This window comes from Vespa mandarinia, chromosome 2 (genome assembly GCF_050613455.1).
Source record: "Vespa mandarinia isolate Hongniang chromosome 2, ASM5061345v1, whole genome shotgun sequence".
Taxonomy (NCBI): Eukaryota; Metazoa; Arthropoda; class Insecta; order Hymenoptera; family Vespidae; genus Vespa; species Vespa mandarinia.
Window position 1 is genome coordinate 3,735,001 of NC_140811.1, and position 25,000 is coordinate 3,760,000.

General features: G+C 29.5%; 6 protein-coding genes across 8 annotated transcripts in view; 3 read left to right on the forward strand and 3 right to left on the reverse strand.

The window, feature by feature from the left end:
• Positions 1 to 823, reverse strand: part of Not10 (CCR4-NOT transcription complex subunit 10) — a 3,439-nt gene extending 2,616 nt beyond the window's left edge. The window contains exons 1-3 of one of the 2 annotated variants that reach the window (XR_014983812.1): positions 718 to 823; positions 195 to 633; positions 1 to 109 (exon numbers count right to left, since the gene is read on the reverse strand). The exon at positions 1 to 109 is cut by the window's left edge and continues 217 nt beyond it. Coding sequence is in view for 1 of the 2 variants with exons in the window: in XM_085664681.1 (XP_085520807.1) it covers positions 1 to 109; positions 195 to 603 (518 nt within the window). In the remaining variant the exon portion in view is untranslated. Of the gene's footprint in view, positions 110 to 194 lie in introns of both variants that reach the window. The other variant, XM_085664681.1, reaches the window with a different exon arrangement.
• A 507-nt stretch (positions 824 to 1,330) lies between these two features.
• On the reverse strand, positions 1,331 to 3,758 carry LOC118439821 (peptidyl-prolyl cis-trans isomerase FKBP8). The gene is made up of 5 exons (XM_035862017.2): positions 3,520 to 3,758; positions 2,845 to 3,155; positions 2,551 to 2,750; positions 2,102 to 2,406; positions 1,331 to 1,988 (listed from the first exon to the last, which is right to left on the reverse strand). The coding sequence occupies exons 2-5, from the start codon at positions 3,151 to 3,153 to the stop codon at positions 1,687 to 1,689; spliced, it is 1,116 nt and encodes a 371-aa protein (XP_035717910.1). The 5' UTR covers positions 3,154 to 3,155; positions 3,520 to 3,758; the 3' UTR covers positions 1,331 to 1,686.
• A 365-nt stretch (positions 3,759 to 4,123) lies between these two features.
• On the forward strand, positions 4,124 to 5,175 carry Ppib (peptidylprolyl isomerase B (cyclophilin B)). The gene is made up of 4 exons (XM_035862024.2): positions 4,124 to 4,362; positions 4,452 to 4,659; positions 4,758 to 4,942; positions 5,021 to 5,175. Exons 1-4 carry the CDS (start codon positions 4,144 to 4,146, stop codon positions 5,153 to 5,155), a joined length of 747 nt encoding a protein of 248 aa, XP_035717917.1. The 5' UTR covers positions 4,124 to 4,143; the 3' UTR covers positions 5,156 to 5,175.
• Positions 5,176 to 5,649: 474 nt separating this feature from the next.
• On the forward strand, positions 5,650 to 9,973 carry PGAP1 (GPI inositol-deacylase). 2 transcript variants are annotated; one of them, XM_035862016.2, is made up of 11 exons: positions 5,650 to 6,160; positions 6,536 to 6,654; positions 6,732 to 6,885; positions 6,967 to 7,077; positions 7,209 to 7,312; positions 7,397 to 7,840; positions 7,919 to 8,172; positions 8,262 to 8,696; positions 8,762 to 9,151; positions 9,240 to 9,623; positions 9,700 to 9,973. In XM_035862016.2, exons 1-11 carry the CDS (start codon positions 6,145 to 6,147, stop codon positions 9,971 to 9,973), a joined length of 2,685 nt encoding a protein of 894 aa, XP_035717909.2. In that variant the 5' UTR covers positions 5,650 to 6,144. The 2 variants fall into 2 exon arrangements, with proteins under 2 accessions (XP_035717909.2, XP_035717908.2); XM_035862015.2 differs by lacking the exon at positions 5,650 to 6,160 and having other exon boundaries at positions 6,431 to 6,654.
• Positions 7,912 to 14,057, reverse strand: STUB1 (STIP1 homology and U-box containing protein 1). The gene is made up of 6 exons (XM_035862023.2): positions 13,812 to 14,057; positions 12,243 to 12,410; positions 11,987 to 12,158; positions 11,732 to 11,930; positions 10,835 to 11,172; positions 7,912 to 10,743 (listed from the first exon to the last, which is right to left on the reverse strand). The coding sequence occupies exons 3-6, from the start codon at positions 12,101 to 12,103 to the stop codon at positions 10,501 to 10,503; spliced, it is 897 nt and encodes a 298-aa protein (XP_035717916.1). The 5' UTR covers positions 12,104 to 12,158; positions 12,243 to 12,410; positions 13,812 to 14,057; the 3' UTR covers positions 7,912 to 10,500.
• A 5,761-nt stretch (positions 14,058 to 19,818) lies between these two features.
• The window catches only part of LOC118439822 (uncharacterized), a 28,205-nt gene continuing 23,023 nt past the window's right edge, over positions 19,819 to 25,000 (forward strand). The window contains exons 1-2 of the mRNA XM_085664572.1: positions 19,819 to 19,963; positions 21,113 to 21,760. Coding sequence (XP_085520698.1) covers positions 21,625 to 21,760 — 136 coding nt within the window. The 5' untranslated portion in view covers positions 19,819 to 19,963; positions 21,113 to 21,624. The remainder of the gene's footprint in view (positions 19,964 to 21,112; positions 21,761 to 25,000) is intronic.

Sequence of the window (25,000 nt, forward strand, 5' to 3'; positions counted from 1 at the left end):
ATGAATTGACTTTCTATATAATTTATTAGCGATAATGCTGCATCAGGTTGCTCAGTTATTATATGTAATTCAATTAAAAGTAAACAAACTTTATGTGCCAAATTTTCTTCTAAAACATTAAAAGAAATTTGAAATTTTTTCCATCCTCATAAATAAAATTAATATAATACTTAAGATAACTTTGTTATACGTACCCATTGGTTCAATATAAGCAAATAATCTATTCATTATTTGTAATGCTGCAGTATACTGTCCCGTATGATATAACAAAACTGCTTGATTATATCTCATTACACATTTTTCAACATCATCTATAGCATCACCCAAATCTGTCGTAGACATTTGTCCACATATTGCATTCAAACTTTTTCTCATCAATTCTGTCTTTTTCAAATCACTTTTATAATATTCTACTACAACTTTATTATGCATTACTTTAAGATCCTTTGGCCTGAGAGTTTCCAATTTATTCAAATAATTTAAGCAAGATGTATATGAACCTTTCTGAAATTCGAATAATGCATTTTGGGCTAATTCACGTTCTTGTTCTGTTATTACTGCTTGTCCAATATCTTTACTTTGCACCTCAGATATTTCAGCCATCGTAATATAATGAAAAGTACGAAAATTTTACTACAATATAAAAATGATTTAAAAAAACGTCAATTACAGTAAAATGAGTATTTTCTATAACACAATATACATTCTGCTACTAACATTTAATTTTGCTAAATAGGTTAACTGTGTCTGTATTCATTCCACTACGCAATAACTACCCTTTGTCATTGATACTACCAGGTGAGAACAGTGACGTATAACTTAGGTTACTTGAGGGGTCGAATATATCTATATAATTTATTATTTCTGTATTATTAATAATACAGTATAAATTATTTAATATTAGTAATTAAATATATAATAAATAATAATCATAAAAGTTTGTATATAAATTATAATTTACTTTTATATATTAAAAATATTAAAAAATAATAAAAAGTTTGTATATAAATTATAATTTACTTTTAATATAATTTAATTTCAATAATATAATTTTTAATTTTAGATGTATCAATGTAGACTTAACAAAGATTATAAAAGTATATTTACACATGATCTATTAATATGTCGATAATAAATTTATTTAACATTATTATTGATTGTAGTAAATACATTACATGGTTTAAATGTAAGATGGAATAAATATAAAACTTATCAAGAGATCAAATATATTCAGGTAATATTAAAAGAATATATAAAAAATATTTGTGCATATAACATATAATTGTACATAAATACATACGCGTATACAAATATTTTCTCTTATCATATTTCAACAATATGCAGTATAGGAAGATGATTTCAATAAATGAAAGTATTATATAAATTAATAAATTTTGTATATTGAATCATTCTTTTATCTGTCTTTTATTTTTGCTTAAATTAATAGATCTTTTATAGATAATTAAATGGTGTATGCTTTATTGGTAATGCTATGAACAATCTTACAAGGAAGCACTAGTTTTTTAAGTTACTACCGTAAAGAAGTCATATGATATTTTCAAATAATCTGTCCATAAAGATATTTTTATATAACAAAATATCATATCTCGTATCATCATTATATTTCATTATTGGTTTAGACATTATTAAATGCGATTCTATTGAATACAATTTCCAATGCTTCCGTCATGATGTGAACCTATAAATCAGAACTCCTACAACAGTAACAGCAGCCCCACCAATTAAACTCCAAACAAGTTTATTTGAAGTGTCATTTTTATTATTATTTTTAGAGGTTGTATTATTCATTTTATGTGTTCCAAGCATTTTACGATAAAGATTTTTTTCATGTTGTGCATCCTTCACATTTTTTTCTTTTAATATTGCTAATTCCTGTTGGATAGCTTTTGAATCTGGTTGTAACTTTGCAGCCTGAAGTAAAGTAGCATAAGCTAAAGAATGTTCTCCTTTAAGGTGCAAAATTTTCCCTGTGAATATAAAATATATATTTGCTAATATATGAAATCATTTAATTTTTAATATCTAAACTTGAATTAAATCTAAATTGATACTATTTTTATAAAGTTGTAATTAATATTACCTTTTCTAAATAATGCTTTTATATTTAATGGTTGACATGTTAAAACATTCTCTACACTTTTTAATGCTGCATCATACGCTTGAGTTTTTATTTGTGCTGCAGTTAAGTTATTAAATACTTTCATACGATCCTCTAATAAAGCCTGCAATTCCGTATCAGTGGCAGATTCTTCAACTTCATCAAAAGGAGAATTTGAATAATTCTTTGAAGGAAACAAAAAATCTAGGGCTCTTCTGTAGCATTGAATTGCAATTGTTGGTTCATCTCGTGCGAACCACCAATTACCTCGTTCTCGTTTTTTATTTCTATATAGTAATAAAATTTATATGTTAAAACTTATTCCAACAAAGATTACAAATCAAACAAATCATAATAATAATAATAATAATAATAATAATAATAATAATAATAATAATAATAATAATAATAATAATAATAATAATAATTACCCAATTTCTTTTCTTTGATTGATGCTAAGATTTTCAATATCTGTTTCAAATTCAATTGATTTTAATTCAACAGTATACCAAATAGTAGCATTAGATGGAATATTAGGTTCTTTTCCTAAAGTACCATAAGCAAACCGTGAAGCAACTTCCACTTCTGCAATTTCACCTACGTTCATTAGCGCAACTGCTAAATCTAATCCCTACATATAAAAAAAAAAAAGGATATTTTTTATATTTATAATGAAAAATATTTAATGAAAAATTTAGGTAACTAATAAGAAAAGGACACATTACCTGAATAATTTCAACATCACCTGATTGTATAGTAATATTCTCATGTTCTTCTACTATCGTACCATCTTCGAGTTTGCCAATGATTTTCAATGTACAATAATCAGCTCTATTAGGTCGCATTCCATTCTGTCCTTCTTTTATAACTTTTTTTTTCAATTGTCCATTACCAAGAATATCAATCCAATCATCTACAGGGTGATCGGATAAAGCTGCTTTAGTTTGTGGATCTTTTGGATCAATATCAAAATTTAAATCTTCACGAATAAAATCAGCCTGGGTTTTTTCTGTTTGTAATTCTATGTTATCCATCTCTAAAAAGTAAAATTATAAAATTATATTTGCCATAGAATAACGAAACTTTAAACACATTCAATAATCAATCATTTCATATTCATGATCTGATAACATTAAATGAGTCATGAAAATTCGAAGGTTATAATAATAGTAATAATCATAATATAAAAAAAAAAAGAAAAAAAAGAAAAAAAATATTGATAAAAGAAAATAGAAATAAATAACTCGTATATTAATAAACTTGGAAAACAAAATTGATAAAGTTTATAAAAAAAAATACAAATTCATGTGATCAATAATAGAATATAAAAAGCATGATTAGTATATATTATAATTTTCCAAAATCAAAAAAATATAATATAATATAATAACTATTTATACCTTAATATTTTAAAAGATATGAACATTCATGAAAGTTTTCTAAAATATTTGTATATTTTTCACATTTGAACGTATAATAAGTGGACTACCGGCAGAAAGGGACTTATACCATGAAATTAGGCGTCACGTAGTGAAATCGATAATCGAATTTTCATCAAGAACTTTTCTTTCTTTCAATTATATAAGATCGCATAAGATAGAGATGATTGAAGAATGACAAACAGATTAAAAGTTTTTTGTACGATATGAAAAACAGAACTTTATTATGACTACAAAAATAAGTAAAAAAAAAAAAAAATATATATAATAATAGTTGTTCTTTTTCTTTATAACTCGTGTATCCATTTATGCGTACATATATTTATAAACTTTTCTTTTACCTAATTTATTTAATTAATATTCCTTCCAAATAATATTTATTTTATACAATCATAATTAAAATGTATAAAATATTAAAATAATTTTAATTACAACGATAATATTTTAATCAGATGAATTCTATTAATAAACCTGGGGTGCCTGTTTTCTAGCATACGGCATTGTATTACTAAATAGGAAGACCAATGAAATGTACCCACATTACTTGCACCTGCGCGTGCGCAGTGGTGCGCATTTCAAGTCTTGATGGTTCATTCAACTTCACCGTTGACTACATATAATTTAGTCATCGATGAACGACAGTTGTTCGTCGAACGTCTTTGTTCAATAAGTCGAAATTCTCGACGACATATCGCACAAATTGCAATGAGGATAATTCTAGTTCTTAGCCTTGTGGCTATAATTTTCGGGTTGGCCGTTCATGCAGATGATAAGGCAGCAAAGGGACCAAAAGTAACAGATAAGGTAAGTGAATTCATGATAAAATAATGATAATTTCAATGATAGTAATATGAGCAGAATTTTTTATTCATTCGATTTTCTAACATATTTAGGTATGGTTTGACATCCAAATTGGCGGTAAAGACGTCGGAAGAATTGAAATTGGTCTCTTTGGAAATACAGTTCCAAAAACAGTACAGAATTTTGTTGAACTTTCTAAGAAACCTGTTGGAGAAGGATACAAAGGAAGTAAATTTCATAGAGTTATAAAAGAATTTATGATTCAAGGAGGCGATTTTACAAAAGGAGATGGAACTGGAGGTTAAATTTTCTTTTACCATTTCAAAAAATATATACATAAATTACATTTTTAAAATCATTTAATAATACTTTAATATATTATTTAATTATCTCATTAGGACATAGTATTTATGGTGCCAGATTTGCTGATGAAAATTTCAAGTTAAAGCATTATGGTGCTGGATGGTTATCAATGGCAAATGCTGGAAAAGATACTAATGGTTCTCAATTTTTCATTACTACTGTACAAACTCCATGGTTAGATGGCAGACACGTTGTTTTTGGGAAAATAATTAAAGGAATGGTACGTGATGATCCAAAAAACTAATATTGAATGTATAAAATGTACCAATTTTAATATATTTCTAATATCTTTATATAGGATGTAGTGAAAAAGATAGAAGGTGTATCTACCGATAGTCGAGATAAACCAACAGAGGATGTTGTTATTAGTAACAGTGGATCAGAGACAGTAACAGAACCATTTGGAGTTTCTAGAGATGATGCAACTGAATAAATATCAATTAATGTACAAAATATGCAAGGGTCTATGCTACTAACAATGCAATTTTGATCACTGTATTATATTCCAATTATATATGATTTTAAACAAATATTATTTCCCATTATAAAACAATTTTATAAATATTATGTGTATATCTTTACACAAATACTCCATTTGTATGACTAATAAATGAATGTAATTTGTTTAAATGATTATTTTATATTTTTCCACTAACAAATGATGTATATATATCGTATATATATATATATATATATATATATATATATATATATATATATATATATATACACATGCCTCATAATTTAATTTTAATCAATTAGTACTATTAAATCATTAAATTATTAGAGATTTATATTGGATATGACATTTTCTAATAACCGGTCTTTTGTATTCTAACTCTGAAGAATGATGATATTAAAGCCATGAAAGCACTTTGCTATACTATAAGAAAGTTCATGACATTCTCACGTTTATTTCACATCGCATACGTTCGAATCGAAAAATACGTGACTCGCAGTTGAGTTATGCAATATAAAACATATAAAACATATAAAACATACACAAGTGTTCAAACAAATTAATTGATTAATACTGACACTTCAATTTTAAGTAAATTAAAATGAATTTTAAAAATTATCATGATCGGTTCATTTTATTTACTATCGTTTGGATTGATCTGCACCAATCTTCATACAAATAACTATCGTACCAATCATCTTAAAATTTGATTTAAAACTAGTATTTTTTAATCCGACTTTGAAGAATAGTGATATTGAAAGCGTGAAAGTACTATAATATAAGAAAGTTCACGATATTCTCACGTTTATTTTATATTGCATACGTTCGAATTAGAAGATGCGTGAGATGCAATACAAAATTTATAAAAAATATATTTAAACAAATTAATTAATTCATGTTGAAATTTGAATTTCAAATAAATTTAAAATGAATTTTAGGAATTGTTATGATCAGTTCGTTCTATGATCGTCTTCATTGGTCTGTACCAATTTTCATATAAATAACTAATACTCTCAAAAAAACTGTAATACTCTTAAAATATAGTTAAGAATATGTTCTTGATACTTTCAAATATATCGTTGTTAGATTATTTAAATCTTGTGAAAAATATTGAAAAAGTCCAAAGTGATAATTAATAAATGTCAAAATCTTTGATATGTGTTAGAAAATATGAAAAGGTTAATGTAAATGTTGAAACTATTTTAAAATTGGAGTAAGATTTATTTAAAAAAAAAAATATATATATATATATAGACACATATATACATACATATATATTTATATATATATATATATATATAAAATAATAATAAAAAATGATTTTTCTAAAGTCTGTTTTATTCTACTGTTCAGTTGTTATATTATTCTTATTTTTATTATTATTGTACATCCTTGGAGGTGTGCGATACATTACTGATTTTGAGGAAAATACTTGTGAAATGACTTATATGTTCGAATATCCGCAATATGTGGTATGTATAATTCAATTAGAATACATTATTTTATAAAGAATTAATTTATCATTCTTTGTTTATTTATTCTAATACAGAGAATTGCTTTGGACGATAATATAGAGAACAAATATCCACGATTTGGATTGTATGCATATGGAGAAGGTTTTGTTACAGAAAAACTTAGAAGAATGTATTTTACAGGAATACCTGTTCTTTTTATTCCTGGAAATGTAGGATCTCATGAACAAGGTAATTTATAATTTTTTTTAAAATTATTATTAACATTTATTATACTCCTGTTTATATATATATTTTTGTTTGCATACATAGTAAGATCTATTGCTTCTGTCAGTTTGAGAAAAAGTCAAAAAGATCGAACACCCTTTCACTTTGACTTTTTCACCGTTTCATTGGGTAGAGATTATTCTGCTTTATATGGAGGTATGTATAATGTGTTATATCAAAGAGTTATAGTCAATATGTTATTTGTTTTGTAAAATATTTAGTATAAAAAAATGCATGTATCTACAATATAAATAGTAATGATGTATATTTTATTTTTTAAATAAAAGGTGTATTGATGGAAGAAACTATGTATGTTTTCCATTGCATAAACAAAATTTTAAGTCTGTATAAAGGAAATATGGATAATGTTATACTTATTGGTCATTCTATGGTAATTATAAATACATATTTTCAACATAAGAAATAGAAATTAAAAGAATAATTATATAAAGAGTAATTATCCTTATATTTTTAGGGAGGAATCATAGCCAAAGGAGCTATTTTATTAGTTCCAAATGCAAAACCGAGTACTGTCAGTATTATTATCAACTTAGCAACCCCTTCTGTGCCGTCGCTAGTATTTGATAATACTTTTGCCACTTATTATTATAATTTAGAAAAAAAAGCAAATCAAATTAAAGAAGCCGGGATAACAGTCGTATCAATTACTGGAGGACCAAGAGACATTGTGGTACCATCAAATCAAGCCATAGATCCTACAGCAGATATAAATATTCTTACTACAAATATACCAGATGTTTGGAAATCTACCGATCATCTTTGTATTCTATGGTGCAAACAATTGGTGCTCTCTATTGTTAGATTTTTATTTGATAGTGTTGATTATACAAAAAAACCAGCTCAAATTTATAATGAGCCTGCTCGTAAATTGGAAGCCTTATCGTATCATTTTTTACATGTAAGGAAAATTTTTATTGATATTAATAATATTTACGAAAGGAAAATGTATATTTATTATAAATTATTATATTTATAGAGAAGTTCAGGAAAAAAATTATATCATTATAAAGAAAAATTTAATTTTGATAAAAATGGTGAATGGATAGAAAATATACAAAGGCAATACACATGGGAGAGTAAAGTTAACAGTTCTAGAAAAGGTTCTACATATTTAATGATTAGACTTACAGATCCACGTGATCATTTGACAATTGAGACAATAAACTTAGAAACAAAAGATTGGCTCTTTGTTTGTTTTGCATCAAATTTGCAAGACCATTCTAGAGTGTGGTTAGTATGATGATAATTGATATAATTATATCTTAACATTAAAGCTATATTCATTCACTTATTTTTTAAATATTTATTTGCTTATATAGTGATTGGGGCTGGAATCTTACAAATAGGACCAGAATGGCTCCAGATTATTTACACAAACTCAGGCGTGTTGTTGATTTAGATACACAAGAAATTAAATATCCACATATGACACATATTATTATTAGAATGACCTCGGAAGACTTAGAAAACAATGTTATAGTTACCATTGATGCATACTCTCGTGAAAAAAGAATTTTGCCTATTAAAAGCAGGACTTGGTCTATTACAAATCTTTTTAATTCTGATTTATCTGGTTTGATGAACTTTGGACCTGGTCAAACAAGATATTATGTAACTCTAGATAAAATAAATGCAATTAATGTAGAGCTTAAAAATATTGAATGCAAGAATATTAAAGGACCAGTTCACACTAGTATTGAATTATTAGAACCATGGAATTCTGGCGCTAGTCAAACTATATTTTTAACTGAAATGTAAATATATTCTCTTTCTAGAAGTTTTAATCGAATCATCTGCACATTATTTATTTATTTTACAGAGATAACGGACCCAAAACTATGAAAGTGCAGACACATTACAACTACGACACCAATGTTTCTGCAATATTAAGGTTGACTTTAGAACAGAAATGCGCATATAAATTTAACATTAAAGAAGGTGGCATAATAGATCAAATTTCTTGTTTAGTGAGAGATCGCTGGTCCATTCTTCATATAATTATTATAAGTTTACTTTTAATAATAATATCGTTGCGTATAGATAGCGATAAAAATGTGATTCCACCATTGATTGTTACAATGGCTTTATGTATTAACTTTGGTCTTGTTTTCGAAAGTTGTGTGGCTTTGACCATCATTTGTCTATTTGCTATAGGTACATGCTGTTCTGTTATTTTCCTTGGTTCATTAGCACATGGTATAGCTGTAAGGTAAGATTATATTTATTTATTTATTTATTTGTAATAAAATTATTATTTTTTAATAATTTTTTTAATACATTCTTACGTTCCTTTATAGATTTTTAGCACGTGCAATAGCATTTTCAGTAACATGGGCTGACTGGTTACTTGGTGGATTGAATCAATTGCCATTCTTCACAACAATTCTTGTCATATCTTTAGTTCCAGCAACATGTGGAGCATTATCTATGATTATCTCAGTATTTTTGCACTTTTTAAAATTAACGAGAATGTATGAGGATTATTTAGAAGAATTATTAATGTCCTGCTTACAACATTTTACCATTGGTAGAGTTTTTAGGAGTAGAACAAAAACCGAAGTTACAAGAACAAATGAAAATAGTCAACAAAAAATAATAGATTACATGATTCTTTTTATTTTATTGAATTTCACTGCTATCTCTGCTATACCATCTGTTCTTGTGTGGGCAAAAAATTTCAGGTCAGTTAACTTACTATTAATATTTCAATCATTTGATTGTTACAATATTAAAATTAAAAATTAAACATTTTTACAGTTATAGTACACGATTATTAACAGAAGATTCTATACTTCTTGTTAGTTGGGAAGTTCTAGCTGTATGCAGCACTCTTGAACTTGTACAAATATCTTCCAAATCTTCAGAATCATGGATATTAAGCAATATGTTACGATTTTTAAGTTGGATTTTGCTTTCTACAGCAGCAACTGTTCGCCCATCCTTTTATCAATGGTTTATTCCACCTTCTGTGGCAATAGTTATAGCTATTCTTTCTCTTTATTGTATTATTAATAACAGATTAAACTCATAATATATGAAATAAGTAGATAAATTATTTATGAAAATATTAACAGAGGAAATAAAAAAATCTGAACTGTATCATAAAATAAATGATTTTACTTATTATTCGTGAAAAAAAATTAGATATACATATTCAATAGTCAAACTTATAACCTTATGAGTGCATAAAAGTAGTAGCATGTTGATTCTAATATACAGATATTTTTAAACTAAATTGAGTATACCTATACACAATAAATAATTCTATTTATATATAAATTGTCAAAGAAGTTTTATAAGTATTTATCATTGACTTTCCATCAAAGTATATGTATACAATTTACAAATAATGTAGTAAAAAGATAGTTTAACTTAAAATCAAATTATTTTAAAGTATTGGATGTCTATTTTTTCATTTGATAAAAATGACGCAATATGTATGTATACAAAGAATAATGCTTATCCTCAAAAGTAATAATAAATCATATACTGACAATATATTTTAGTGTTTTATACGAATCAAATGTAAGAAGTATAGAAGTATATCGTATTAACATATTAATAATACAATGCCCATTCATTTTCTTGAAGAAAAGTATCCACCACTTCTTTCATAGCTAAATTTGGAATCAATTGATCTTGTGTTAACCGAACACGTGTAACTGGATCAAAATGTCCTACCCTTTGTAAATGTTCTTCAATATCTTTTCGTTCATAAGTTATTCCACTAGGTGTTATTACAGGTTCTTGAAGTATCTCAAAACTAATTTTCCCACATAAGTAATCTGGTACTTCTCTTTTCTATTAAAATTAATATTTGCATTAACGAGACTGGACCAATATAAAAAAAAATGCATATGAATTAAAATAATTCGCAATAATATAAACTGACCCTTCTTCTGTCATCTACTTTAGCAAATAAATCATTAAGATGAGCTGTACAAATATCTCGTTTTTCTTCTATTTCTTCTTTTCTCCTAGCTAAATCACTACTTGATGCATCTGTTCCAGATTTATTGTCTCCATCTTTTATGACCTCTTGTTCATTTAAAGCAGTTAATTTTCTTTCTGCATCCTCAGCTAATAATTGATTTAAATATGTCTGAAGTTCAATGTCTTGTGCAATCCTCTGTTCTTCCCTCAACTGAAAACGGCGTTTGCGTGCTTGCCTCAAGACACTGGTAATGTCGTCGCCATAATTTAATTTCTGTTCCTTGGCCAAGTCCACCGCTATGCCATTGTCATTTAGCATAGTTAATCATTTTCAAAATAATATTAGTATCATTCTAATAATAATTAATTTGATGACAGTAGCATCTAATTTCTAGAAGAGTTGTGCAAAGTAGCCAAATGATAAGAACCAAGCAACAATGCAACTTATCGTATTTTACCTCAAAATTTAATGGACATATTCCTACCATTTATAGATGAATTATGCGCAGTCACAATGCTCCATGCAACCGTGTCAGATCCGGAATAATATTAATTATAATAATATAAGAAAATATAATAAGATTTTGAAGATGCTATCGTTCGATGGAGATTTTTAATTAAATATTTAAATACCATTAAAAACTAAGATATCATAAATTTTTCACTATATTTTAAAAATAGTATAATAACTGTCACCATATTATATTCCATTAAAATAATTATTATTCTAGCATATCGAATAAATTGAAACAAGCAAATATTTAAGCACAAAATATATTAACCTTTCCCAAGAAGCTTTATTATATTTTGTAAATTTAATAAATACTGGCTTTACTATTATTAGATAAACACATACCTCTTTGTAAATGTTTGACAGCTTCGTCATAAAGTTCTAATTCAAGTAGAGCTAAACCCAAGAAAAAATGTCCTTTCACAGAACAAGGATCTATATCCAAAGCTCTCCTACAATCCTGACATGACGATTCCCAACGCTTCAATTTTAAGTGGCATAATGCTCGATTTGTGAAGTATGATGCTTGAGTTGGATTCTTTATCTGAAGGAATAAAATGCAGTCGTAACTGATCTGCACATATTTGAGATATCACTCACAATTGCTTTTGTATAACAGTTTGCAGCATCTTCATATTTATGAAGATTGAAAAGACGATTGCCTTGCTCCTTTAATTCCTTGTCTGATAAATTTGCAGTGGAATACATCTTGCTCATGGTGATGATTTATTACGTGTCACAATGGACACAACGCCGAAAACGTATTAAAATTCTATAAATGTATACGCAAAAATACAAATAAATATTATAAAAGAAAAAGAAGTGCCACAATATCTTAACCTCAAAATCTACATACGTTTCTTCACTTTCCGCTTTTATTTGTATTTAATTTGTAAAAAAAGTATCATTTCTCGTTTATCTCACTCTATGTATATGATTTTTTCAAACAATCTTATAAATATCAGTAATAGATAATAAACTATTTTTTAAATACGTATATACGTTTGCTCCAAGGGTCTCTTAGCTGTAATATAAAAAGTGTTACAAATTTTAATTCGGTAGACAAACGTCTAGATGGCGCAACTACACAGTCGGTACAATATATATTTATACGATGTGATAAATAAGTTTATTACACCTCAAGGCTTATATATATGTTTGTAGATTAAAATAATTAATTATTTAAATGAATAAGTTCAAAGTTATAACATTAACTTTTTGGTATCCAACGGTAAGCTGACTGACTTATCATCTATCGAAGTTTCACGAATAATCACGTCTTTGTTGTTGTTTACATCACTGAACAGATTTCGATTATTAAATTATTCTTATGAAATTACTATTTACTAGCAAACTAGTTGGAAGTATATACTATACATTGCTTAAATAAATGATCGAAGGGATTAATTAAATAAATTAATTATAGTACAGACTAAGAAAACAATGATGTTATCTCGTCGACATCCAGCGATGAAGTATTATCGAGGTTGTATAAATTCACTAGCTCTATTGTTATTTATTTTACTAATTAACAATAATTCTTTCTAAATTTGAAATTTTCTCTTATCAAAAGTTAAAATTATTTTATATTGAATATGTCTTAATAATATGTAACGTTTAAACAAATACATTTTGTTCATCTATTAGTAAATTATGCTATAATAATGAACATTGCTTCATATTGTTTAAATAAATGTAAAATAATCTAAATTAATTATTTAAATGTATCTGTATAGAAAAAGATAACTAGAATGTTTATTCATCCATATCTGAAAGAAGACTGACATGTTAATAGTTAAAAATTTTTTACCTACTCGTAATTCTTTATATTATTAATTAGAAACAATCCCGAGTTTATATTTAATATTAAAAGAAATTTCAGACATTTATATTATATTTAATGTGCTTTAATAGCTTTGTAATATTTAAACAAATGCACATGATTATTTATTTATTAAAAAATTATAAATAAAACATTGTGAACGTTATCTTAGATATAAAATAATTCTAATCGTATTTCTTAGATACTTTGCGTATATTAACATTAATACAGAGAACTTTGTTAAAGTTATGCTATAAATGTTAATAATAATTTGAGATGAAAAAGTACGACGAGCCAACAGGAAAAATATTGTACATATTTTATATCTCAACGCGGTTTTATTTCTTTTCGGAAATAAGAAAATACATAACCTACGAAGCTTGGACTTTTCCAAGAAAATTTATATATGCATGTATAGATGATATATATGTGAGAAAATCATACGTCGTGAGAAAGATACATATAAAGTTTTTATGAACGCTTGATGAATGTCGCTTAGTTTGATTCTTGATATTTATATACTTGTGTATAATGTGTATAATTATGTATACAGTTTGATATTTATATACTTGTGAAAATAATAATTAGTGAATGTATACTTACATATTATATATAATTTTTATAAAAATTGAAACATTAATTCATTTCCATACTATATTTGTGAAGTATAATCTACACAAGCTTATAGACCCGTTCCCATCTCTCGTGTCGTTGTATAAGCTTGTTTGGTATATCCCTCTCATATGTAAATAATACGTAAATAATCGGTTTCGTGTAGATTAAAGTAAGTGTGTTAGTAGACTGTAAACTTATCATTTTAATCTTTCATATGTATATCTTTTTTCATAGTAGTATCCGTCTTGCAGTGATCCGTGTTAGATACGATATCGGTATATATCTTATCTATTTGTCTATAGACGTATTATTGGCAATGTAAAGTGTTTAAATACTTTAGTGTTTAATCAGAATTAGATCGAAGAAATTTTAAAAATACATTGAAATGTATTTTTCCATTTCAGCCATTCGCCCGGTAATACTTATGTAGGGTGATTTACAGAATTAGATTTAAATATATCGCAAGTATTATCGATCCAAGTTTCTCACCACGTGGAGGTTGCTGCATCTGGAAACCCACGATAGACTAACGATGACTCTATTCTAAAATCTGCGTTCGCGAGGTAATCTAATCGAATTTTCGAGCAAATAAAACGAACTTTTCGATAGGAGTTTTAATCGTGTCCGTTAACACGCACTTATATGAGTGTTAGAATAATGATGACTCTACATTGAAATGCAAGGTGATATGAGTCAATTGTGAATTCTGGTTACCAATACTATCTGGAGGAGGGTTAGTCTCCACTTACGGTCAAATTAAAATATGACTAACAGCCATTCTCGAAAGATTCCAAAGAATCTTCGAAAATAACTCAATAGGCTAATAATCGCCCTCTTCAGCCACAGTTTGTGCGGGCCTTTTAGGCATATAGCTTTCTCTTTGCTTCATATCCTAACCATTATTATAGAGCAATTGATAATTATTATTAATGCCAAAGAACTAAAATCGTTTTTTATTTTAAAACATGGAAGAAAACTGATAAATCTAACGCAACTCTAACGAAATCCTAAAAAGAAAAATCAAGAAAGCATAGGGAGAGAAACGAGAATTGGTATATTAATTGCTGAAAATTCTATGCTAAAAATTGATTAATTTATTCTACGAATTGTACTGATTCTACAAGTCTCTTTGTTTTCTATCAATGACTCTATTCGACTTTCCTCTTTCAAAAGCAATATGTATAATTATTAGAAAATAAATCATATAATTTCGCTTGTAATACAGAGACTATCTATCGCGAATGTCTTGTTCATTTCTTATTAGAATACCTGAAGAACAATTCTTTACTATTGTCGCGAAAGAAAAATATTTAATAATATATTAAAATATTTAAAATTTCCAATAATTATAACTAACGCGTTTGAAAAGACTTTATCTTGATCTAATAAATAAATCAAAAAATAAGGAACTATTCACGAGTAAATATCCTAAGAAATTTATTCATGGTCACTCAATGTTCTTCTACTAATTAATTACAACCAATCACTCGTATCGATTCGGACCTTTTGTCCTCGACATGATTAAGTGATCGGAGGAACTTAAAAATTCACTTACTACTTAAAAAGTTCTGTGATAGCTCCAAAACACTCGTCCGTGATTTAGGTCGAAATTGAGGGTGGATGATTCGTAGGTGGTTGAAAATGAGGTAGGTCGACATCGAAGTTGGATGAGATCATCTTCAGTGATGCATTGAATCTAATTCGCGGTAGTTATTTATTAACGGACGGTCACTGAATTTACTTCGCGAAACTTTATTGACTTTTATAAATACAACCTGTGCAATTATTAAAAAAGCAAAATACTTTGCGAACAAACACTGACTCTAAGCACTGCATTGCATGCAATCGATGCAAAAACACTTGTTGTTTAAATCGCGAAACGCGGACGAACAAATACTGCTTCTATTTCGCGATATTTTAAATTTAGCGTCATAAACACTAGATTACATCATTGTTTCGCGCGCGATTACAATGATTTTCTGGAACAGAAAAATAAAAAAAAAATTATTAGTATCATTATTATAATAAGAAACTGGATAAATTATTGAAGAAACGTGTGATATAAAAATATATTTACTTGTAAGAGAGATCTTCGATGTTTATTCGTAGGAGAACAAAAAAGAACTAATCCGGTAATCGTTAAAATTAATAAAAAGTCCGTATGCGCTTATATTACACAAGGCTTATATTAAACAACCACGAGACAAAAATTTTAAAGTATTGAAATTTTTAATTAATGAAAAACCAGTATCGATTATACCAAATTTATAAAATTTTTTTTAACATCGTAACGCCAAAATTTTTATTTTTTAAATAAGAAATAAAGAATTTTTATATATTAATAAAAATTATTTTATATATTAATAAGGATGTACTTTGAAAGTAATATTATATAATTTTATTCGATAGCAAAGTTATTAATTCGATGCGATACCCAATCAATTAAGCATTTTCGATAGGGCTTGTGATGGATCATGTGATAAGGATAACGTAGCAAGTATTATCGATTGCCAGAGTATAACAATATGGTGGTTGCTGCACATAGAAACTCAATTTATTAAATACTATTAAGTACATGCAATTTTTCATTTGAAAAAATGCATACACTTTCACGTAAAAATAAAGATTACGTAAAGTAAATGAAAGAGATTTAATACGTAGCTTAATTGTATGTGTAAATGACATAAAATGTAATTATAAGAGCTTATCATATTTATCGACTCGAAGATGTTGACGCTATGACAATTACATTTCAATTCAAATAATTGTTTTGTAAAGTCATAATATTTAAGTAATATTGAAAAGTTCAAGATGTTACTTAAACAAATTGTTTATTGTTCGATGTTGAACATTCAATGTGATTACATACTTTTAGATAAAATATTTTATATATTCTCATGAAGCTTATCGCTCCATTACTACCTATTATACCTGATTCACGACTGAATGAATAACTATTCGTGCGAAAATAACAGAGCTGATTTTCCCGATCATTTTGTGTGGCTCATTAGACATCATTCTAATTTCAATATGTTTCACAATATTTCCATTTTTATATTGTAACAATTCAATATAACTTATAGATAAAAAAAAAAACAAAAAGAAATGATCTCAAAAAAAGGAAAATAATTTCAATATATCTATTACATTTGTCTGTTAAATTCAACATTTGTTTCTTTCTAACATAACAAATGATCAGTGCAATATTTTTTAATAATTTGACGATAGCGTTACACCTACATCAATCCATTTATTTTAGCAATCTACCGTAAGCGAATGATTAGCTTTAATTTTCTGTCGACAGGAAATCAAGTCTGGATGATAATACATACTCCCTTTCTTCGAGCCACACCTAAACAGTTTGTAGAACGATATAAAGATAGCCGGTAGGTACTTGTTTGATCCTCTTTACTCGTAATCGTCCTAATGAAGAAAAATGTGCGTGATTTCGTTAGAGGATATCAAGTTCTGTTCTGTTAATGGTGAAGAATCAAAGAGAAATATGGAGGAATACAAAGTTGAAGTCCTCTAATCTTATCTCTTTTTCTCTTTTATTAGGGAATGGCGATCAATACGTTTTACGAATTTGGTCGAATGAAAAGAAAGCAAAAAAAAAAAGAGAAAGAAGGAACAATGTCGAGTTAACTTTATCATTTTTTTTTATTAACGTCAAGATCAGTCAGTTCGGTCAGAAAAAATAATTCGTGCGAAGATAACGCAGATTGATTTCTTTTGCGTGATACATTAACAGGATTTTCCGATTAAACTGAATCATAAAGGGATCTAACGAAGATCGACTTTTCTATAATAGATAAAATAAGGAAATGGAAAGGGTGGGTATAAGAATCGAGGAGGGATGGCAAATCAATTCTTGAATTTGAAGATGTTTTCAAGGACCATTTTGTGGTGGACAAGGGTCGTCTCGATATAAATGAGTTTTCGCTAGATACGAAAGAAGAGACTCGGTAAGATGAGTTCCAAAGACAAATGAGCTCTTAACGGACTTTAAGACCTTCTCAACGCGATAACACTTGCCTTGAGACATTACGATAATAACGATTTTAACAGGGTACTTCGAAAAATGATGTGGCAAGTCCACTTTCGAAGGGTCAGCCAAATGAAAAATTTTAGGGTCGAATGCACACATTTTGAAGAAAAATCGATTCTATTTAACGATTATCATCTCGAAAGTGGATACGATAAACTCGATCGCAACTTTAAAGTAACGAGAAAGAATAAAATGACACGTGAATATACAGTTTTTGTTTTTTAAACTTTCCTTTTTCAAATAATACATTGTTTCCCAGATATTTAAGTGTTTCCAATTAAAAAATTCATCCTGCATATATCTTGTTAAGGTAATAAAATATAAAAAATAATATACTCCTGAAAATGAATACGAACTACCTACTACTAAATTTTCTACTCGATTTCATTTAATCTTGAATATGCACGGGGAAGTGGTTTTACGAGTTTAAGCTTATTGGGGTCGATTAGTTTAATCGATGTTTGGTTCTACGTCCACAATCGAATTAAACTACGCGAAAACTCGTTTTGGGAAAATTAGACCCTGGTAGTAAACGTAAACGAACGATGAATAGGCCCCCGTTATAATTGAATTAGCTCTCATCTTTACACTAACACGAGACAAATAAATGTAACCCCTTTTTTACGTGGTCACGTTCAATCGCAATATCGGTCAGCTCACATATTGAAACATAATACACCAATTGTATTCACTGTATGAATTATCATCCCACCTATATACCTGCAAATATTAACGAACGTGCTTCCACAGTTACCATTGTACTCGAGAATTACATTTCGTCGTTCATTCTACAGGCGATATACGATACTAACCGTTAGAAGCATTTCTGCGAAAGCTATTTTTTCTTTCTTTTTTCTCTCTCCCTCTCTTTCCTCCTCCTCTCTCTCTCTCTCTCTTTCTCCCTTCCTCTCTCTTTCCATACATTAACAAAAATTTCTCGAGAAATAATCTATTCAATGTAATTTACTCGAATGTTCCAAACGTTCATTTACACGTAAAAGAATATTCCATTATCTATCATTTCGTGATAGCGTTCGCAGTGGTAATTTACAACGTACAGAACTATTCGATTCCGATTAAGGACTTGATCCATTAATAAGCTCCAACCTTTCCTAATAGTAACCACTTCCGTACGCCCTATTTAATCTCGTTATCGTTAACATTTCATTTTTGAAATGCATCTTTATTCCTAGATCAAAATTTTCTTTTTTTCAAATTAAACTTTTCGCTAAACGCTAAACGTAAAAATTTTATAAACAATTTTATAAATAATTTAAAGGAATAAATCGTTAAACTTTTGATTACATTTTCTACATCCATTTCTAACCCCTCGATATAGAGAGAAACATGATATTTTTTTTCCTATACTATTTTTTAAAAAGATTCAATCAAAACAAAGAGAGATATCGTAAACAAAATAAAAAGATCAATTTCTCTGTATGTAAACGAAAAGATTCAAATGAAAAAAAATGTTTGAATCGAAGAGAGAGAAAGAGAAAGAAAGAGAGAGAGAGAGAGAGAGAGAGAGAGAGAGAGAGAGAGAAAGAGAAAAAATGAGTATAAGTTCACGAGTATGAGATGAGTATTCAATGAATATGAGAGGGAATCCTACGAAAAGTCGCTAGTCATAGAGTGACGATACGGTTTATTAAACCGAATTAATTGATTTATGGATCATCTCAACCCTCGGTCACATTACGTCCACGTGCAGTTCTCTGCACGAATGCTGATGGTGGGGACAATATCGAAACGAATAGAAGCGAACGAAAAGAAAACAGATCGAGAGATGTGAGCTGTGTAGAACGGAGCGAGAGCGAAAGTATTCTTCGTGAGGATCACAGGAAAAGAGAGAGGGGAATAAAAGGGGAAAGAGAGCGGGGGGGAGGGAGAGAGAAAGCAAGAGGTTGGTGGTGGACGATGATCCAAAGAATGGAAGAGCATGCGCGCGTGGGAGTAGTACCTTATTCGTCGTAGAGCTCCCGCCAAGGCTTTCTGTTAACTACGAACTGCCGATGGAAAAGGTTCCTTGCTATGTGTCAAAATTTTTCACGTGAACCGATGATTCCACCATATTCTTACGGAAGTTAATTAAGTACGTGAAGATTTCTTCGAATTTTCAATAATCTCTATCGATCTTCTATCAATAATCTCTGATATTTCCACTTTATCTCTTTACGAAACGAATATTATAATAATTCATATTATATAAAGATAATTTCTTTGAAGACTCGTTATGATATAATGTGTTATTTGTGATGTGAAAGAAGATTCGAAAAATGGATCGCGTGGTTCTTGATTCTTAAAAGTGAGAGGGATCAAAGAGGATATGACGAAGACGTGATAAATGAAAAAAATCAAAGAAGAAAAATAAATGGTGGAGGGGTTCAGATCGATATAATCATCATTGGAAGTGACTAAGATCGTGAATGAATATCGTAACCACGTGGTTAAGTGAGAAAGTGGCACGTGGGAGAATTTCGTTGAAATACGCGCGTTTCTCTCTCTCTCTCTCTCTCTCTCTCTCTTTCTCCCTCTCTCTCTTTCTCGCGTTCAAAAATGTTGTTGGAATTTCGTTTTGCTATTTCTCGTTTGGTTCATCTACACGACGTGAAGATAGCAGATTATGGAAGAAGATAAGGCTCGAGTAATTAGTGAATGTTGGATTATCGCATGCGAATAATTAAAAAAAAAAAAAAATAAGGAATTATTCTGTAAAAAAAGAAATTTGAATTACGGAGCGTATGATGATTCGAGTGGACAATAACGTGAAAAAGAAGTTGAAGTAAGTTGGGAAGACGAGTATTCCGATAATTGGATCAGACGAACGAATAAGTAGAACGATACTTGGACAGAAACGGCGAGCTATGTAGAGAGAATCAACGAAGGAAATTCCATAAGTATTCGCAAACGTATTTCAAGCCGAAAATCTACAGGGAAATATTCTTTCGTATCATGGTTTAACAGTGGTGAATACATTTCGAAAGAGAAACCGAGAAAAGTTTGATAAGTAGCGTTAGAGTTTCTGATAGTGGGAATAATTAATTTGTGCTAATTAACACCCCCAGGACAAAGAGAGCAAACGGGAGAACAACCGAAAGAAACAAAAGAGAGAGAGAGAGAGAGAGAGAGAGAGAGAGAGAGAGAGAGAGAGAGAGAGAGAGAACAAGCGACAAAGAAGAGTTCAGTTTCAATTTTAGCAACTATTTTAGCAACAAGAAAAGAAAAATTTTTCAATTTGCAGTAAAAAGAAAAAGAAGAAATAGAAGAAAAAGAAAAGGACGTTTCACGATCGTTATAGGATAAAAATACACGAGAGTTTGTATGGGCGTATTTATAGGAGGGATAGCTGTGATGAAAAATTAAGTAGTTTCAATTAACAATGAAGATTAGAAATTACGTCGAGATATCGTAAAGATATCTTTCTCTTTCAGGGAAGAAAGTAAAAATAAAAAAAGGTAAAGAGGGAGAAAAGTGGCCGTAATAGAAAAGTTAAAATTGCAAATCCTAGGAGTTTCATCGTCCTAGGTAAAATTACAGAAGAGGGAAACCTTAATAAAGAATCCAATAAGTTCAATTACTACTTGGATTATAAATTACGAGAAAAGAGGAGAACGGTGTTCCGAGGTCAGCTCTTTTCTCTTTTCTTTTCTTTTCTTTTTTTTTTTTTTGTTTTTTCTTTTTCTTCTCTTTGAAAGACAATCGGTCCACGCGAAAGCGTCGTAGATTTTTCTCCGGACAAATGTCAAGTGAACGATGAACCACTCGAGGGTGCAGGTGCGCAAGTGGGCCGCCACTTTGGTAGGTGAATCGTGCTCCAGGTGCGGAAAGTGTCTGACTAAAATGCAGCTGATACTACTGGCGGTGCTACTCTACTCCTCACCGACGACAGGTGAGACGACTTTAATCTCGTCGAGGTGATCCCAAGTTCCCTCCCACTCTTTCTTTTACCTTCGTCTTCTCATCCTTCTTTTTCATCTTCTCCTTGTTCTTCTTCTTCTTCTGCTTCTTCTTTTATTTCGCTTCTTCTTTTTCTTCTTCTTCTTCTTTCATTTCTTTCTTTTCTCCCCTTTTCTCCTTCGTTTCCTCTTCTCTTTGACTCTTTTTATCTTCAAAGACCATTTACATTCGTCTTTGCCACACTCCATTACATCCTACTCAGACGTAACCCAAACTTTTTTCTTACTTTTTTTAGAATTAATGTTTTCCTCAGCTTTGTTATTCGAAATCGATAAAATATAATGGTGTTAAATGTTTATTTAAATCTTCAAACTATAATATAAAAAATATAACAAAATTATTCGAACTTATCTAAAATTACAATTAAAATTTTATACCTTATTACGTTGTTCATGCGAACATAACGATTCAATCAATTTCAAAAGCACACGCTCGAAAGTTAATAATATATTGTAATACATTTCCTCTAATTAAAAAACGCAGTAACGAAGGGAAATTGTGAGGAAAGTTGAGAGCGTGAAAGAAAAAAAAATATAATTATATCATGTTCATTCATTAATTGGTTTATCCATTCTCTTCAAAGTACTAATAAATCCAGAAAATCAAAACCGATTGCAAATTTCAAATAGAACGATATTCGAAATAATTCTTTAACGCGTAGGTGGTATATCGTAAAAAGGAAAAAAAAAGCATATTTACAAGTCGTCGAACGAATTCATTAAATTGATAAAAAATGAAAAAGTCGAAGTCGTGTGTAATCAACGTATGAATAACTCAGACTTTTATAGGGCGCCTTCAATTATGAATATCGAACGAATACTCATAAATTGTAGGCACTACACTATTGTAAGGAAGAAAAGAATAGAAACCGACGAAGGTAATAGACTGCTAAATAGTTGTCTCTCTAACGTTTAAAAGAGAAAAAGTGTGAGGGAAAACGTCGTTTTATTGACGGTTGAAAAAAAAGAGAGAAAGAGAAGAGAGAGAGAGAGAGAGAGAGAGAGAGAGGAGAGAGAGAGAGAGAGAGAGAAAAGAAATAGAAATGGAAAAATCTGCGGGCAGTGATCGTGAGAAAAGTTGCATGAACGCTGACGAATGCCGCCGTCGTGTACGCGAAACCAGGAGGCGATTATGCAAACGGCAGCCAATTCGATTGAAGTGCACCGCAAATAACCGCAGTTTTACCCCATTCGACTAAATGCGCGCGAGAGGCCTGCTCGGACTATCGCCCATTAGAATATCATCCACACACATAAGCCCTATGCAACGCCTCCGAATTCTCCATATACGTTCTCTGCAATCTCGCTCTCTCTCTCTCTCTCTCTCTCTCTCTCTCTCTCTCTCTCTCTCTCTCTCTCTCTTACTCTCGCTGTACACGTACAAGTACGCGTAGAATATTCACGGATGAGGACCATTAATTTCGTATCAGTGATCTGCTCCACGATTTCCGTAGCGTTCCCTTTGTGATTCTACCCGCGAATTTATCCCTTATCGGATTGATATTATCCTTGATAGCGGAGCGTGTACGAAAAAGCAACGGTTACACGGCGATTGACCCTATGCGCTCGATTCTACTACATTTTATTTACGTTTCAATTGCAATTTATCGAGTCGTTCGCGTGACTTTTCGATTGTTCCTTTTTTTTTCTTTTTCCTTTTCATCCATGTTTCTTCTTATTTTACAGATTTTTATCCTGATAGTTTTTTTTTTTCTTTTTTTTTTTTTATTAAGAACTTTATAAATTTTCGTTAGAGTTAGTGTTTCGTTAGAGAACTGTTTTTTACTTCTTTTCTTTTTTTCCTTTATTGTTCAGATCGATTTGAAATAATTTTCAACGGTTTCTCACTGAAAGACTTCTTTTTGGTGCGTGGTATATTCGTTGGGTTTTTTGGAGCGTGAGATTCTAAAAAAAAATATACAAATTTCCATCTCCCATTCCGTTGATACTTTTAACGAGAAAAATCCAGCCTCGTATCGCACGGATTGAAGTTCAAGTGATTTCACCTGCGTACAACCCCCTACAGCACAAAACTCTATACGGATATCCAAGATAAGCGTTACATGCAAGAACGAACATACGCGTCGGACTTGCAGATCGATATATTAGTCATTAATATAAAAAAATACGAAGGATTACAGGCAAGTAACCTATAAAAGAATAATAAAGCAAAAAAGAAACAAATCTAGATTATAAACTACGTAGATGGGAATAAAATGAATTCCATTAACGAAGCAGTCACATTGCGCACGAGTAAATCCAACATTCGACCGACCTCGACCGCACGTCATAATTCTCCACTTGAAATAAAATAAATTGATTAACACAAATCGATTAACATAAATCCAATATAAAATAATTGACGAGCTTATTCAAACCTTCGTATTATGTTAATTAACGAATTACAGCTTTAAAATAGTCTCGTTGCTCTATATACGTGAATGAATAGAACTTTAGTAAAAGATTTATATAATGCATGATTATTAATAATAATAATTTCAATTTGTATAAACGATTTTCACGTTTCATACGTAAATATTGATATTATTAAGGTTATCCGAAGATTACGGTGCCTGCAATATCCCATTTATTGTAGCGGCTATGTTCTCCGAGTAGGTAAATATATCTACGTGAACAAGGGTTTCGAGTACTATTTCAATAGAACTTAAATATCAACGTTCGTATATACAAATATTATACCTGTTCCATCCGGGAAACAAGCTTTGACTCGCTACTGTTTATATTCGAATTCTCGTTCGCGATCATTCGAAGGAGATACGGTACAGCGAATAGCCATCTGTGTACATATGCACGTACATACATATATAAATACATACGCAAGTTTCATCGGTGGAAATGTTTCGTAAGCGTGATATAATAGATAATACTATTTTTTTGCCCTCTTTTCTTTTTAGTTTTTTTTCTTTTTTCTTGGTTTATTTGTTTCTTTCTTTTCTTCTTTTCTTTCACGAACTCACCGTAGCGTTACACGTATTTCATTTCGTATAAACAGAATCTGATCGAGACCTACGATTCAAGAGCTAAGTTTATCTGAAGAAGATAGACTGAAAGATAGAAGACTGGTATAAGAGAAAATATCACACGCCGCGTGCAATCTATTATCCATCCGTACGGATAGACTTCGCATGCAAAGCGTTCGTGACTATGCGTGG

Coding starts and splice junctions, on each gene's coding strand:
- LOC118439821 (XM_035862017.2), bottom strand. CDS start 3,153: ATGGATAACATAGAATTACAAACAGAAAAAACCCAGGCTGATTTTATT. Junction 2,751..2,844: donor GTGATGTTGAAATTATTCAG/GTAATGTGTCCT, acceptor TTTTATATGTAG/GGATTAGATTTAGCAGTTGC. Junction 1,989..2,101: donor AAAAGCATTATTTAGAAAAG/GTAATATTAATT, acceptor TTATATTCACAG/GGAAAATTTTGCACCTTAAA.
- Ppib (XM_035862024.2), top strand. CDS start 4,144: ATGGTTCATTCAACTTCACCGTTGACTACATATAATTTAGTCATCGAT. Junction 4,363..4,451: donor GACCAAAAGTAACAGATAAG/GTAAGTGAATTC, acceptor TAACATATTTAG/GTATGGTTTGACATCCAAAT. Junction 4,943..5,020: donor GGAAAATAATTAAAGGAATG/GTACGTGATGAT, acceptor ATCTTTATATAG/GATGTAGTGAAAAAGATAGA.
- PGAP1 (XM_035862015.2), top strand. CDS start 6,499: ATGATTTTTCTAAAGTCTGTTTTATTCTACTGTTCAGTTGTTATATTA. Junction 6,886..6,966: donor TGTAGGATCTCATGAACAAG/GTAATTTATAAT, acceptor TTGCATACATAG/TAAGATCTATTGCTTCTGTC. Junction 7,078..7,208: donor TTATTCTGCTTTATATGGAG/GTATGTATAATG, acceptor TTTAAATAAAAG/GTGTATTGATGGAAGAAACT.
- STUB1 (XM_035862023.2), bottom strand. CDS start 12,103: ATGAGCAAGATGTATTCCACTGCAAATTTATCAGACAAGGAATTAAAG. Junction 11,173..11,731: donor TGTCAAACATTTACAAAGAG/GTATGTGTTTAT, acceptor ACAATGGCATAG/CGGTGGACTTGGCCAAGGAA. Junction 10,744..10,834: donor AAGTAGATGACAGAAGAAGG/GTCAGTTTATAT, acceptor TAATTTTAATAG/AAAAGAGAAGTACCAGATTA.